The following is a 15,810-nucleotide window of genomic DNA, read 5'->3' as shown; positions in this document are numbered from 1 at the left end:
TCTGCCTCCTAGAAGGTGGTTTGTGGGAAGACCCAGATGCGGCCCTCCTTCCCCTCGAGGCGGGCGTGTTGGCAAGCGGCTTCTGAGGTCTCCCAGTTCTGGGAGGATGAGTCTGAAGACAGCCTGGCCTCCCAGGACCTTGCGTGAGAACCATGCCGCCCCCTCCCTTGAGCATTAAGCAGTTGCTGCTGTCACGCCAGGTGATCCCAGAGGCCCTTCCTTGCGTGGGGCTCGCGGGCATTATGTGTTTAGTGCTGGTGTAAGTCTGTCAGGACTCCGCGTGTTGGTGCGTTTAATCAGGATAAATTGCAGCAATGTGTGCAAGTGGAGAAGGCGGGTCTCACCGTGGCCGGTAAGTGAAGGGCTTCGTTATCCAGCATCAGCCCCACGTGTGGCCTCGCTTGGACCTGGCTCTCATCTCACGTCTGTAGAGAAACTTCACTTCTTGCTGCTCTCAGGGAGGGGTCCTGTAATTTGTAGCAAATCGTAGGAAACGCAGAGGCAGTAAATAAGGTGTAACTTTCGCTAATAAAATATCAACAATGACAGCAGTGAATTTGGACCTCTGGCTGGTCTCAGGAGAGGGCTGGGTATATGCCCCGGCTTGCCTGGTTCTGCTTGCTTCTCAGAGCATTTTCCCACAGTTATCAGTGAACGAAATGGAATCCTACTCTGCTTTGAGTATGAAACATATTTCGGCTGAATTCCAAGGCAGGGTCTATCACAAGATATTTTTATATTCAAAGACCTGCTGGGTCGCTGTGTGAGCAGTAAGCTTGCCTTGAGTTGTGAATGAAGCTCCTTTTTTTTTTTTTAATTTCTTCCTCCCCACTTCTGTTTTTGCCTTCACCGTGTAGTTAGCTTCTTGTGGCGTAGTGTCGTCTGATCGATACACGCTGCTCTCCCCAGCGTACTGGTGGTGGACAGTGAAAGGCAGGGATGCAGAGAGACGTTCATGTGCCCTTCCTCCCCGTCCCACCCCCTCCTGGACATATTTTCCATCACCAAGACAGCAGACGCTTTCTTGAAAGCCTGGTGTTTTGTGAGACTGACCTCATCCTAAGTTACAAATGAAGATTTGAGTAAAAGTGGGAATTTGCTAATGGCTTGGATTTTGGGGGGAGAGGTGGAATTCTGAGATAAGCTGAAAGATAAAAGGTGCCTTCAGTAGAATGGCTGGCGTCCCGCCAGTGTCCAGGGAATTTGTTTGGTTAGTGGACTCTGATTATTCCTGGAATGTTAGATCTTATTGACAGATAAGTTTATCAATAAATATAACCATGGAGTGCAGCTTTTTCTTCCTTTTATACTTTTTTTCCTGTCATCTACCAGCAGCCCCCCCAGCACTGTGCACCCTTAAGTTAGGTTACTGCCTTTGTCTTCAGGCTCTTTGCACCTACCCACCCCTCCTGCTTCCTAGAGTCACCTGATACGTGTGGGAGCCGAGATGGTCTCACACAGACAGGGCTTTCAAAGGGGTTCTGAAAAGGAAAGGGGGCCCTCCGGGGACCTCCCCAGCAAGGCCTGGAGTGAAACAGCAGTCCGCAGCCCTCCTCACTGGATGAGCACCCCCACTCCCCAGCCCAGATACCTGGGTAGGTTAGCTGAGAATCAGTTCTTTGTGCAGCTTTTCTCAGGCGTCAGGCTCAGGGGCTGGAAAGTTTGGGGAAACCACCCCGCCAAGTGTGCACAAATCAGGAGCTGGCATTTCCTGCTCGGAACGTGGGGCTACCTGCCTGCGGACCACAGGGAGCGCTGTGTCTTTTGCCAACTTGGGGTGGGCGCTAGGGGTGGGTGGGGAGCTGGTCTGGGTCTGAACACCCAGGACCTCCCTTCACGGTGAAGATGGGTCCCGTCTTGGCGCACGGTTTTGTTTGGCAGAGTGTGCAGGCAGGCCGAGAAAGCCTGACCTTTGCGAGCTGACCCTGGTTTCTGAATACTGAGCTGTTGTTTATCTGTGTTTCAGAGGTCCTACACTTTGCTTGTGGAGGCGTGGGATTCCAGGAATGACACTGTCCGTAAGTATCAAACCACGGGCTCAAGCTGTGAGTCTGGAGGCACACAACAGGCCTGCGGGCCTGTCAGAGCTCCTCTGTACCCCCCCACCCCCCACCCTGAACCTCTCCATGGAGTCTTTTCCCATCCTTTCCCCTAGAATGTTCCCTTGGAATATTAAGTGGCCAGGACAGATTGCCAGTTAACTCAGCCCCTGAATACAGGCCTTAGATTATCTTTAGGATAGAGATCTTAATGGTTTTACAACTCTAAAACCTTGTAGACTGTCAAAGGATCAAAGCAGTGACTTTTAAAAAGTCCATTTAAATTTTAAGTGAGCGTTTAATCTCTCTTCGGAAAGATAAAGCCCCAGAGGTGGCTCTGGGCTCAAAGACCGACCTTGAATTTCACTCGGTGGTTAGGTGAGCCCTGGACGGTCTGTTTGAATTTCACTCGGGGGGTAGGTGAGCCCTGGACGGTCTGTTTCCCATACTGGGGATGACAGTCGTTTCGCTGAAGCTGGTTCCAGCGCCTCGTGGCCACCACGCTGGCCTTGTCCCCTTCTGAAAGCTGACCCTGTTCTCAGCACGGCTGCCCTCTGGGGGTGGGCAGTGGGCGCAGGGGCTGGGGGAGCCCTGGGGGGTGCGAGTGGGAGTGGCGGCAGTCTGGCTAGAACAGGGCCTCTGTCTTGAAGTGTGCCTTCAGACCATGCCTCCCCTCGCTGGCTGATGCTGCCAGTCCCCCTTTGGCCAGCAGGGTCTGGGTGGTTGTCATGGGGATCCTGGCTCACGCGGAAATCCGAGTCTGCACGGAGGAGGGGCTCATCAGCCCGCCGTCTCTGGCCTTTCCCTCCGAGGGGCTCATCCTCTGACCCTGACACTTGGAGTGCTGCTGCTGGTAACATTTCCCTTTCTTCTCGCCTTACTCTTTCTTCTGACTCTGGGATTGGTGAACACCAGAAGGGGCACTGTAGGGCCTGCCCCTCTCATTGGGCCGCCTGGGCCCACCTGGTTGCTGCTGAGCCCATTACCAGAGGCTCCAGGCCGTTTGGGTCACCCCCTTCCTTTGGCATCTGAGTCGAGCTCTGTCGTCCCTGAGCGATGCCCCGTCCTGCTGTGGTGGGGCGAGGGGAGTCGGTGTTGTGGCTGGTGGTTTGGTTCTGTTCCCTCCCCTCCATGCATCGGGGGCTGGGTGAGCGTTATGTCACAGGGACCTGCTTGCAGCGGGCACTAAGCATTGGGGTGACGGGGGTGGGGCAGGAATAGGCTCCTCAGATATCCTGGTGTTGATGTTGACACAGGCTGATGGGGCGAGCATCTTTGAGGTTCCCGCCGGCTCCTGGTGAGAGCCGGATCGGGATACCTGCCGGGCTGTGCAGGGAGCCCCGAGCATCTGCAGGGCCCTTCTGAGGCCTCCCATCAACCCACAGGCCTGGGGGCTCTTTCCCGGCATCGGGGGCCCATCCAGAGCTGCCCATGGTTGTCTGCTCCATTCGGAGGTTCTGGAGCCTCTCTTCCCTTACTGGGAGGTAAAACCATGGAAGGGCACGGGAACATTGGCGTGGGGATAAAGGGCTTTCAGACCTTTACTCCTAAAGTGAAGGGTTGCCTCCAAGTCATGGGATGTCCCCTGCAGGGCACTGAGGCTCACGTTGTGAACCCGATGAGGAGGGGCTGGGGTTTGCTGGGAGTGGCTTACCCACTTGCTTGTCCAGCCTCCCTTCTGCAGTGCTTCCAAGGTATCCTGAATTATAGCATGTTCAGAACCCAATGTGTCATCTTCCCTCCCCAAAGTGGAGCCTGCTTAGGGCCCTCAATGGGTGACTGGCAGCAGCGTTTGAATGCCCAGGACCATAATCCAGGAGTCTGGGCGACACTCCCTATGTACCGCCCTCTCTCCGCGACGGTGTCTAATCCACCTCCAAGTTCTGAAAGTCTTGCATCCAGCACCTCACTGGCATCCCGCTGCAGTCCTGGTCTGCGCCACCATCTGCTTGTGCCTGAGTTCCTACAGTAACGGCTGAATTAATGGACCTCTGTCTGCCCTGGTTCGCGATGGTGCTTTCTGCATTCTCCTGCCATCTTCATCTTTTCAGAGTGTAATGTTTGAGTGTCACCTTTCTCAGAGCCATTTGGCAGCTTCCTGTTGTCCTTGGGACAGATATCTGTGTGGCCCCAAAGCCCCGGCACAGCCCGGCTTGTCTCCCTGCCTGCTCTATCTCACATGCCACACTGTCACCCGTCACAGCTGTGTGGTCAGTGTCCCACCAGTCACCTTTCTGTTCTCAGAGGCATCATGTTCTCTCCTGCCTCAGGCCTTTGCACGTGCTGTTCCCTCTCCCTGGAGTATTCTGCTTTTTACTCTCTTCGTGCTCTATGGCTCCCATGGGGACTGTCCTCCACGAGGGCAGAACCTGAAGATGTGTAATAACCCAAATGGAGCTGGCTGCTCTTTAAGGACCAAACAAGGCTTCGGATTTAGAGGCAGAGCCCTGAGCTTTGGAACTGAGAATTCCTTCTCACAGCAGCTCTTCAGTGAACCCTCAGGAGCAGAGCCCAGGCCACGCAAAGCCCAGGAGAGACACATGTGTTAGAAAGTATTGTCTGAGGCTGGGCTTGCTGTCATCTGCCCTTAAGGTCATCGCTGTTACCTCTCAGGACTGCACTATCTAAGGGTGTAGATTTTACTGTTTCCCAGAGCAAATGATTTCTTTTTATCACTCTGATCAATAGGTATGTAAACACGAGTTGGCATCCTTAGACCAGGTTTTCCCTCTATCTTACTTAGCCTTCTTGGCCAAGGTTGCCGTCTAGGTTTGTGGTTGGAAGGGTTCCAGGCTTCTGCTCATACTTGCCTCTCTCGCCCTCCTCCTTGGCCTGCAGAACTGTTGCGGGTGCTTTGCCGTCCATCTTCATGCAGTTCATGATTGCGGGAAGGCCTGCTAACATCCCCTTCTACTCTCTTTATTATTATTTATTATCATTGTTATCTTTGGCTGTGCTGCAAGGCCTGTGGGATCTTGGTTCCCAGACCAGAAATCGAACCAGCGTCCCCTTCATTAGAATGTGGATTCTTAACCACTGGACTGCCAGGGAAGTCCCCCTTCCAGTCTTAAAGCTGGACTGCCGACTGAACTTGCCCAGAAACTCTGGTAGTGCCCCAAGCTGATAGGAAGAGTGATTCAGGTGGCAGGAGCTTAGAAGAAGCAGTCAGTAGACACGCTCTCTGTAACCTGGACGCCAGGGAGTGTGTCACACACCAGACTCCCTCTCAGCCCTTAGGGAGAATCTGTCATGCAGGTGTGAGGGTAGCTGTACAGCCCTGTTCGCCCCACTGAGGATTCCGACATGATGTCCCACAAGATCTCCTGGAAACAGAAAGCATACCAGAGTACTGACTGATGACACGGCAGCCGGTGCCTTTCGGATTACCCTGGACTCCCGTCTGAACTGTTTGCTGTTACCTGCCTGAGTGGAGGGGAGGCCTTGGAGCCTGGGCCAGTGTTTTTAAGTAATTCCTTTATTAAGATCTCATCATCACATGGTAATAGCTCACTCCACTTTTTAACTGAGCCAGCAGAGCAAACATACAGTTAATAGAGGGACATTTTTGTCATTCTTTGGCCCATGTTTATTTGCAAAACTCAGGTTAGGAAAGTGTTCTCTGCAAGTGCTTCATGCGTGCTGGGGTGTAGGTTGGCAGGTATGCAGGCTTGTCCAAGGCTTGTTCTGCCCAAAGGTAAGCACCCAGAGGGTGCGGACTGGGTGCTGTTTGAGGTGGCGGGTGGCCGAGGCCACCCAGGAGGCCCATGTCCTGGTCACCTGTGGCGTTTGCCCAGCCTTGCAAATGAGCACAGGCCCTGGGCCTAGAAAAACAGGGGTGTGGGTGGGCAAGAATCACAAAGACATTGCACGCAGGCCCTAACGGTCGCTCCGAGGCGGCCTTGGGTTTGACAAGGCGTCCAGGGTTGGTGCTGGCAGGTTTAAGAAAATAAACACAGGACCAGGCTGGGTGCTGACTTGGGGCCTAGCTTCCTTCTCACAGCCCTGCTCTGAGCTCTGGACACCTGAGTTTGGAGCTGTTTTTGTATTTGTCTCTTATCCGACTAGATGATGACTGACCTCAGGGCAGGGACCACTGCCTCTTCCTGGAGCCGCTCCGGCCCCGGGTGAGTCTAGGCACTCTTTAAGGAACTTGACTTGGCTGGAAAAAACCCTCAATCCACCTGTCTATAAGCTGGGGTGAGTGATTTTCCCATCTGCCTTCTGGGCAGAGGTGAAAGTTCAAATACATCAAGCTCGTGGTATTGCTGTTTAAACACCAGCTTAAGAGGCAGCAAAGTTTTCAACTTAAAAAATACCCAGAATTACTCTTTGGCTTCCAGTGGAGAGTCTGGGAGTAGACACAGCTTTTCTAAAGCAAAATACACAACTCTAAAACCAGTAAAGAAAGGTTGCTAACCTTAACCTAGGATAAGGAAATTTTTTGGAGAGTAGCCCTCCATAAGAGAGGGGCCTCTTTCTATTACATATAAAGAGCTTTTGCAAACCAGTATTACCAACGGCACAATAGAAGATTTGGTGAAGGAGAGAAACAGGCTTGCAGTTCAGGGGAACAGATACACATGGTTTTGTCAAAAGGGTTCTCACCATCACTTAAATACCCATTAAATGAGAAGGTCTAATAACACACAGTGTTGGCACTGCTGTTGGGAAAGTTTCATCTGCTGGTGGGAGAGCGGAAGGACAGGGCTTCGTTCCTGGTGGTTAGAGTTTTCTGGGTGGAGTTGGGTTGTTTATGTGTGTGTCTTTGACCTAGTACTTCTGTTTCTGGGATATTTCTTTCTTTTAGAACCACATGCAGGCAAATATGTTCAAGGCTGTTCCTTGTGGCCTTACTTATTAACAAAAGGCCAAAAACAACCTCAATGCATATGTCAGAAGCGAGATAAATAATTTCACTTTATTTACAAACAATGAAATACTGGAAGTAAGGTAAATGTATGGTGGGTGCCTCTGGAGAAGGAGGTGAAAGGCTCACTTTCTGCCCTTTTGTACTGTTTGAATTTGGTACCAGGTGCATTTGTTATTAAAAATCATCAGAATGGTTGGGGGAGAAGTCTCCGATGTGAAGGTCACTGTGATTAATCCTTTTTTTTCCCTCTAGAACCTGACAGCATCATTGAAAAGGCTTCCTACTCAGGCATGATCAACCCCGGCAGGCAGTGGCAGACGCTGAAGCAGAACACAGGGGTTGCCCACTTTGAGTATCAGATCCGAGTAACCTGCGATGACTATTACTACGGCTTCGGCTGCAATAAGTTCTGCCGACCCAGAGACGACTTCTTCGGACACTATGCCTGCGACCAGAATGGGAACAAAACGTGCATGGAAGGCTGGATGGGCCCGGAGTGCAACAAAGGTGTGTGGGCCTGCTGGACGGCTGTCACCGCGAGGGCCACGGTCTCAGCTGCCTCGGGTCAGGCGGCATCTCGGGCTGGGAGATCGGGGCTGTTTTCTAGGCAGGCCCCAAACACAAAGCTGCTGTCGGTCCCCGCTCCCCCAGATGCGGTGAGCCTTGCCCACTAACCCCGCACACTGGCTCCATCTCTGGAGCGCTGTCCTGGGCTAAGCGGGTGCCGCCTGACGCCCAGCCCTGGCTCAGCCTGGGAGTGGCTGACACGGGTGTGTGCTGGCCACACCACCGCGGCCTTGATTCAGGGCTGCAGTCCGCACTCCAGAGCTGCTCCCGGGATCGGACCGAGGCCAGGCTGCGGCCCATTGCAGTTCCGGCTCAGCCTCTTCCGCGCCTCCGCTTGCCGCCCTCAGCGCCTTCTCTCTGCCCGACCCCGCTTCTCGGGTCCGCGCTTAAGGCCTCTGGCCTCACAGAGATGCTGGCTGAGACGGGGTTACCCAGCCAGTGTCTGAGAGCCTGTGACAAATGACACCCTGGGCTCAAGGTGGCCTCCTGGCGGCCTGCACTGGGCGTCTCTGGGGGCACGGCTTTGCAGGAGCGAGTGAGCGGTGAATCGAATGTGCTCACAGTGGGGTCCACCTCCCGACACCCCGTCTACGCTCAGCCCCGACGCTAGAATTGATGGCGTTCGCACCAGTTCACAGATGTGCACAGAATTGTCTGTGGGCTTCACCTTTACACACCTGCTCATTCAGAGCAAATTGGTGGGTAATTCTAGTTAGCCATATAATAGGCCCTTACGAACATTAACGCGCTCTGCTTGGTTCATATAATTTGGTACATTCCTTTAAGATAAACTCAAGTTAAAAAATGAATTTTTGAACTGTGGCTGAAGGGCAGGGCAAAGAAGAATTTGCTGGTCTCTTGGGCAAAAATGCTTTCTTAAATAATTAGAGACAGGAATTTGAAAAGGTAGCCTTTCTGGGATCCAAATGAAAGGACTGATAAACATATTTTAAATAATTGGTGTCCTAAAAATCAGTAACAGTTACTTAAAACTATCTGCCTACTATTTCTTAATGTCTGTTCAAACATTTTTTCCGTAAAGGAAGCAGAATTGCTTTGTACGAATACTTTGCAAAAAAAAAAAAGTACCACTAGATCCGGCTGGTGGATTAGCCTGCCAAGGGAGGTCAGCCTGGTTGCCTTTGTGGGACCCGTGGGGTTTTTGAGGCACCAGGTGTTTGGTCGGAGGGTTCTAGGAAGGCTGGAGGATGGAGGAAGGAAGATGACCAGGGGAAGATCAGACCTTCTTTTTGTTTTGGCGAGGGTGGGAGCAGGGCAGGTATCCTTCAGAGGCACCCCTTCCCCTACCCACTTGCCTGCTTTCTGTCCACAAATACTGCTGCGTTTGAGGATCTGCTCACGTGGCCTTGAAGTTTAAAGCTGGATTCATTCTTGGGGCACCTCCCATCTTCCTCTCCTTACAGTGTACTTGAAATGAGATCTCTTAAAACAGTGGATTTTGTCGGACGAGGCTGTTCCCATGACTGCGGCCGTGCGAGAGACTGGCAGCATGGTGACGCACCCTTCTTTGTTTTCCTTTTTTATCTTTTTTACAGCTATTTGCCGACAGGGCTGTAGCCCCAAGCATGGGTCTTGCAAACTCCCAGGCGATTGCAGGTAAACAACTCAACTTTTTTTCCACCCTAATAATTATCCATTTAATGCAAAAGGAGGATTGACTCTATTGTGAATATGCCTATCTTTCATTGGAGGACAAGAAAACTTGACCAAAAAAAAATTCAAATAAGCACATCCGAAGCTTATTAAATTATACCAGCTGTCCACTGGAATGTACATACTTCTCTCTTGGAAAAAAAAAAACTTCTGGGCATAGCGAGTGACTTCATGTATTAACGGTTCTGTAAATTGATAACGCGTTGTTATAATCTTCCCCTTCAAGTGCTAATGGACTTTCGATGACTGGGCTGGTGCTGGGGGCTCTCTCCTCCCCCACCGCCACAGTGTCCGGTCTCCCAGCCCTGCCCCGCTTTTCCCATCAGTAGGGAAAGTGGAGCATTCTTTAGAATGGGATTAGCCCGAGCTCCTGGCCCCTTCGCAGGCGGGAGCCGGGCCGGTGCTGAGAGGTTAATGGCTGGGCTGGAATCTTGTCAGTTGAGCCTGATGAATGTAGGCTTTTGCTGCCGACCTTTGAAGTCTGTTCTTTTATGGCCCGGGACAATGCAAGAAGCCAAACCTAGGCCTCCCCCTGCCGCTTCCCGCTTACAACTTTTAGAACGTCTTGAAATGTGCATCATGCCCATTTGGGAAAGGCTTGTCTCAGGAAATGCTTTGCGTGTCTGTGGCATATTGACAGGAGCACCCACTTTACTCCCCTCCCAAACCTGAAGGATTAGCAGATTTAATGTGGCACTACATGGGTCCTTGGGGCCTGTTGTTTTCGCCCCCAAAGCCACTCCAGTTTGAGCCAAGGGCAGGTTATGAATCCAAAGTCTAGAGCAGTGCCTCTCAAACTGACATTACCTGGGGCTCTTGTGAGGTCTCGAATTCTGAGGTGGGGGTGGGGGGAGGTGGATATCGAGTCTCAGCAGTTGCAGCAAGCCTCCAGTGACGCCACTGTTGCTGGAGGGACAAACCTTGGTACTCAGTGTCATTCCCCGAATTAACCGGGGGTGTGTGGAAATGCAGGTTCCAGGGTACCACCCTGCACCCAAACGATCCCACTCCCTCGGCTGGGCCCAGGAATCTGCATTTTGACCAGCCCACCTCAGCCACATGGTTTTGCTGCTCAGAAAGTCTAGAGGACCGCCTGGTTGTCTGCCCCTCGGGGTGCTCCCTGCCACCTCTGCTCGCTGCTGGGAGCTCTGAGCTCTGAGGCTTGAGGCTGAAGTAGAGCTCAGGGCCGCTGAAGTCAGTGGGAGAGGCTGCCCTGAGATGTCTCTGTCTTTGCACTCCAGAGAGGCGGTTATGCTCTGGGAGGCTGAGGGGGTTTGGGGTGGACCCTGCCAGTGAGGGCAGCTGGTGCCATTGGGGGGAGCAGGCCCTGCTCCTGAAGGGTGCTCATGGGTTCAGAGCAGCCGAGCTCGCGGTCACCCGCCGGGCCTGCGTTGGGCTCAGATGACTATCAGCCAGGGGCTGATTTCTGCTCCTGTCATCAGAATAAACACGCCGCTGTCCGGGAGGCCCTCCCAGCCAGAACAACAGGCTTTGTCTCCAGAGCTGAGCCCTTCCTCTCTCGAAGTCTCCCTCCCACTCCTGCCTGGACACGCAGGCCCTTACTGACTGAAGGTGTGACTTTCCCACACGGCATTTGCATAGCCTTCCACCCAGCTCCTTCCCCTTCCCTTGAAAGAAAAATGAAAACAGAACCTTCTTGAGGCCCGAGGAAGTTCTGGTCGGGCCTGCTGCTCACGTAGCTGGATGGCCCGCGACCTGTAAGCGGCCCTCTGGATGGTGGCCGACATGGGTGTGTTTTTGTTCTGTTTCCCCCACATGAGAGAACCTGCCTGCCTCTCTTGCTCCTCGGTCGACCTGGGTTCCTTTTCCTGGATGCACGATCTTGCTTCATTGCGAGCCTGCCAATAATATCAAACTTAATTGTGAATCATCGTGTGAGGAAAGTCGCTTCAATTTCTCATGAGAACCTTAATCATATATTATTAAACTGGGGTAACTTTGTGGATGCCTGTTTTAGGGTCAGTATTTTTATTTGTTTTCTTTTGAAGTCATCCGTGGCATCTTGTGGTTCCTTTTTCATGCTTGGGGATCCAGCTATCATTAATTAAGAGCTGAGGGCAGGTCCTCAGCTGTCTCTTCTTGCATCTTGTTAAGCAAATTGAAGAGGTGTAGCGGACCCTCATTTGGGAGGGAATAGGGGAAAGACAGTGACAAGAATGCTATTTCCAGATCAGCTCCCTATTGGTATCTACCTCCTAGGCCAGGAGCATCGGACGCATCCCCCTGAGCGCCCACCAACTCGAGGGTCCACTTTTAAAGAAATTGCTACCAAAGCATTGACTTTGTCCTTATTTTACTCCATTAAATAGTCATTTGTCATTTAGACTGAAGTTTCACTTCAGATCAGCCGGAATCCTGTGTCTGATTCTTAAACCACACATCCTGGTGGCTGTCTGTGCTGGGGCGTGGATGGCTCGCTTTTAGAAGTTAGGAAGTGGTTAGTCAGAATTCTCAGGGGCTAAGTTGACTTGCGGCCATGGGTGATTAGCGATTAGCTGGATCCCTATAATTTTCCCATGACGAGGGTTTTTAGCTTGCCTTCAGCTCTCTGGAAGCAGAAAGTCTTTGCATCTTGGGGTGCTTGTTTTCCCAAGTTCAGCTGAGTGGGAAGGGGGAGACGGTTCTGACACGGCTTTCGTGGGCCCCCCCGTGGAAATGGTTGCCTTTTGTTCTCCCTTGCTCACCCGCCCCTCCACTCTGCCGTGGGGGCCGCCTCCCCTCTGCTCCGACCTGTTTGCTGAAGCTGGGTTTCTGAGAAGACACAGTTGCAGAGGGCTTGAAACCTGAGGGAAGAGTAGCTGAGCCCTGCCCCAGGTGAAGGTGTGTGCTTCTGGTTTTGTTTGAGGATCAAAGGCACTTTCTGGCCTCCAAAGAGTCCGATTAGTGATGCGCTTACTTATAAAGGAAATGCACCTCCTTTCCCCAATACTGGATAAACTGAGTTGACTCAGTTTTCGCAAAGTGAGAAATAACTGCTATGGAATGAAGAGCATAAGCAGCCGCGATGGTGGGTCATAGGTCCCCCACAGAGCTGGCTCTGAGCACGATCGCTTTCCTCGCTGTCCCTGCAGACGTGTGTCCAGAGATCCAGCCCCATCTCTGCGAGGAAGGGTGCCCCCTCCCTTGTCCTGTCTCAGGACAGGATGCCTCCTTGGGAGGCAGTTTCCTGCTGCCCTTGATATCTCGATGCCTTGTTGTGTGCTGGGGTCATGCCTTGCTCTGAGAGGGACCCCAGCGGAGCTGGGGTTTAAAACTCTCCACATTTGCAGAACTTGTGCCTGGCTGCTGTCACTGGAGGCAGAGCCCTCTCCTCCACCCCCAGGGCTTGATTGATTCCCCACCCTGGGCTCCTGCAAGAGCCCGAGAAGAACGAGGGACTTTGTGCAGGAAGGCCCTGTGTGGGCCTCTCCCCAGACAGCCCGCCTTTTGTCGGGAGTCACCTGGGCCTGGGAGGAGCCCTTGGTCCCACTGTGAAAATGTTTGTTTAGAGGGAACCCCTGGACGGACCTTGAGCGTCTACCAGGCGGTCTCCAACACTAGCGAGCCTGGGCTTCGAGTGCTTGTGTTTTCCGGCTCGGCTCGCCCCGCCAGCTCTGGAGGGTAAGGGCTGGCGTGCTGTGTGTCCCCAGGTGCCAGTATGGCTGGCAGGGCCTGTACTGCGACAAGTGCATCCCGCACCCCGGCTGCGTCCACGGCACGTGTAACGAGCCCTGGCAGTGCCTCTGCGAGACCAACTGGGGCGGCCAGCTCTGCGACAAAGGTGCGTCCGCGCGGGGACTGGGTTTCCACTTTATTTTTGTTTGCTGGGGCTTTTATTCCGAATCTGCTTGAACTTGCCTTTAACGCTGTGATTTTGAGTCTGTTTCGCTTGGTTTTAGTTCGTAAAGAGGAATGGGTCTAGGAACGCAGCAGGTGGGCAGTCTCTCTGATCTTTGAGAGACTTCTTTGGGGTCTTTTTGGCAGATCTCAACTACTGCGGGACCCACCAGCCGTGTCTCAATGGGGGAACTTGTAGCAACACGGGGCCTGACAAATACCAGTGTTCCTGCCCCGAGGGGTACTCCGGGCCCAACTGTGAAATCGGTAAGCGGTCTCGGCGCAGAGAGAGCCCCTTTCCTACTGTTTCTGTCCGCTCAACTCAAATGCCCTTAGAGACTTGGAACAGGCGAAACTGTCCTCCAGTGTTAAGACCTCTGCTCCCAGCAGCTCCATGGCCCTCTGAAGCCTCCCTCTAGTTGCTCAAGTGTTCTGGGTGTGGCTGATTGCATCGGGGCGGCGTGTGCAGGTCATTGACCTGGTTCCCCGTCGGAAGCTGGGAGAAAGGTGACTTCCTTTTTCCCCAGACACAGCGGGGTTGTATCCCACGCTTGCTTTCATTTCTTTTTTTTTTTTAATATTTATTTTTATTTTAAATTGATGATTGGCTTATACCATTGGTTTGATTTGTCATACATCAACGTGAATTTATATGTTGTACATATGTTAACACAGGTATGCCTATGTCCTCGGCCTCTTGAATCTGTCTCCTACCCGTTTCCACCCGTCTAGGTTATTACAGAGCCCCAGTTTGATCTCCCTGAGTCATTCAGCAAATTCCCATTGGTTATCTATTTACACATGTTAGTGTATATGCATCATTTCTTGAACAAGCTCGAGCTGGTTGCCCGGGGGTGGGCTTTGGGTGGGGTGGGTGGGAGGCTCGCGTCCGGTACCTCTTGGTGGGTGTCCCATGCTGATGGCGCTCTGGTGTCCACAGCGGAGCACGCCTGCCTCTCTGATCCCTGCCACAACAGAGGCAGCTGCAAGGAGACCTCCCTGGGGTTCGAGTGTGAGTGTTCTCCGGGCTGGACTGGCCCCACGTGCTCCACGAGTAAGTCCAGGCTTTGACCCGTGTCCTTTCTCGGTGCGGTGGTGGGGGCTGCGGATCACTGTGTCGAGATGCAGGACAGGGCCCACGTCGTCTCTGTGCTGGGTCTGTCTCTGTGGGAGGGGGCAGACATACTCCGAGGTCTGGGCTGAGCTTCCGACCCTGCCCGGGGAAGTCCCCAGGCTCCCCTGTCGGAGGCAGCCCCCTAAGTCAGCACGTGCAGCTCTGACGGGAAGAGGCTTCCTGGGAAAGCTGCTCCCTTGTGCCCCCGGGAGCCCCGCTCCCTCTGGGTTGAATCCTGGGGGCGGTGTTTCTCCTCGAAGCCCTGTAGACGCCACCTGTGGGGGAAGTTGTCACTACTGAATTTCATCGTGGGGACAAACATTTTCCAAGAGGGACCAGGGCTCCCGAGTTACAGATGTGTGGGTCCTACCATTTCCCTTGGAGGTGGGGAGTCTGTACTCCTTAACAAGCCCCTGGATTCCTGGGGTGTTGCCAGGCCTGAGGTCCGCTGTCATCTACTCCTGAGAGCAGGAGGCGACACAGTTAAGGATCGGTCCTGGGGTTGGGATCGCCCCCACCCATCGCTTGTGGGACTCTGGTTGCTGCCAACCGTGCCCTGTTTCAACAGAGAAAGGTGGCTTCCTCTCTTCCCGTCTCCAGGGGCATGAAGGCTGTGAACGAGCAGGTTCACAGGGAGCGTCTGCCACCTCCTGAGTGTGCAGGAGACCACCCCTCCAAAGGCCCTGGAGTCCAGTGCAGAAGTGGGAGGTTGGGTACCCCAGGCATGTTATTTTGGGAGAACTCTGTGAGCAGATAAGAATGTGATCTTTTTCACCAGTGAAGAAAGTTATTTATCCTTACCACTCCGTAGCTACCTCTGAGCTGCGATGAAACTTTTCTTTAGAAATAAAGGTGGGCAGAGATGGTGTCCCAAATTAACAAGGGCTGATGCCCAGGAATCCAGCTGGCTCTCCTGCCCGCTTAGGTCGGGGATTAGATGAACTGGGCCAGTGGGGGATTTAAAGCTAAAATCGGGCCTTACCGTCATCGTGGCTGTCACTTGGAGCAGGTGCCTGGCTTTTAAGTGAAGGTCCGTCATGAGGGGGGTGGTGGTAAACTACCTGACTGTCAAATGGACTGATGTTAAGTTGCCAACCCTCTCCTTTCTCTGTCGAACAGACATTGATGACTGTTCTCCAAATAACTGTTCCCACGGGGGCACTTGCCAGGACTTGGTTAACGGATTTAAGTGCGTGTGCCCGCCCCAGTGGACTGGCAAAACGTGCCAGTTAGGTAAGAGAACGCCCGCACCAGGGTTAGCGTGAGTCTTCCGAGCTGTTAGGGAAGATGCATGTGACTGGCGGTGCCAGTTCACGTGCCGTCCCTCCCAAGAAGCCATTTATTATTGAGGGTCGCGCCAGCGAGCCTGGGAGAAATCACTTGTATGCAAATGGCCTGGCTCTTGGAGGCCCTGTGGGAAAGTCGTGGGATTCCTCAAACCATGTCAATCGTCTGTCCGAGAAGTGTTCAGCTGGGTTCCAAACGGGGATGATCTCATGAGGAATGAGCTGTCTGCATTCTTTCTGCCACTTTTAAATCCCAGCAACTAGGCTGTGCTGGGTTCTGCACAGAAGTGCCTGGTGCTTTCTGCCGTCCTGTGGGGGGCTGGCTGTTCGCAGCAGCTGGGAAGTGATCAGTCAGTGTGCCTTATTGGATCATGGCTGGGAGGATTCAGATGTTCCAGATAGTATCACTTATTTAGCGAGCTT

General features: G+C 53.0%; 1 protein-coding gene across 2 annotated transcripts in view; it reads left to right on the top strand.

Moving 5' to 3' along the window:
* Nucleotides 1-15,810, top strand: part of JAG1 (jagged canonical Notch ligand 1) — a 34,018-nt gene that overhangs the window by 7,837 nt on the left and 10,371 nt on the right. For both annotated transcript variants that reach the window (XM_088844305.1, XM_055426666.2), the window contains exons 3-9: nucleotides 1,967-2,018; nucleotides 7,162-7,416; nucleotides 9,033-9,093; nucleotides 12,801-12,931; nucleotides 13,135-13,254; nucleotides 13,928-14,041; nucleotides 15,221-15,334. In XM_088844305.1, coding sequence (XP_088700431.1) covers nucleotides 1,967-2,018; nucleotides 7,162-7,416; nucleotides 9,033-9,093; nucleotides 12,801-12,931; nucleotides 13,135-13,254; nucleotides 13,928-14,041; nucleotides 15,221-15,334 — 847 coding nt within the window. The remainder of the gene's footprint in view (nucleotides 1-1,966; nucleotides 2,019-7,161; nucleotides 7,417-9,032; nucleotides 9,094-12,800; nucleotides 12,932-13,134; nucleotides 13,255-13,927; nucleotides 14,042-15,220; nucleotides 15,335-15,810) is intronic.

This window comes from Moschus berezovskii, chromosome 15, assembly GCF_049115385.1.
Source record: "Moschus berezovskii isolate FMDL1 chromosome 15, NW_MosBer_1.0, whole genome shotgun sequence".
Classification (NCBI taxonomy): Eukaryota; Metazoa; Chordata; class Mammalia; order Artiodactyla; family Moschidae; genus Moschus; species Moschus berezovskii.
Note: the sequence above shows the minus strand (reverse complement) of the source record. Positions and strands in the feature narration are given on the sequence as shown.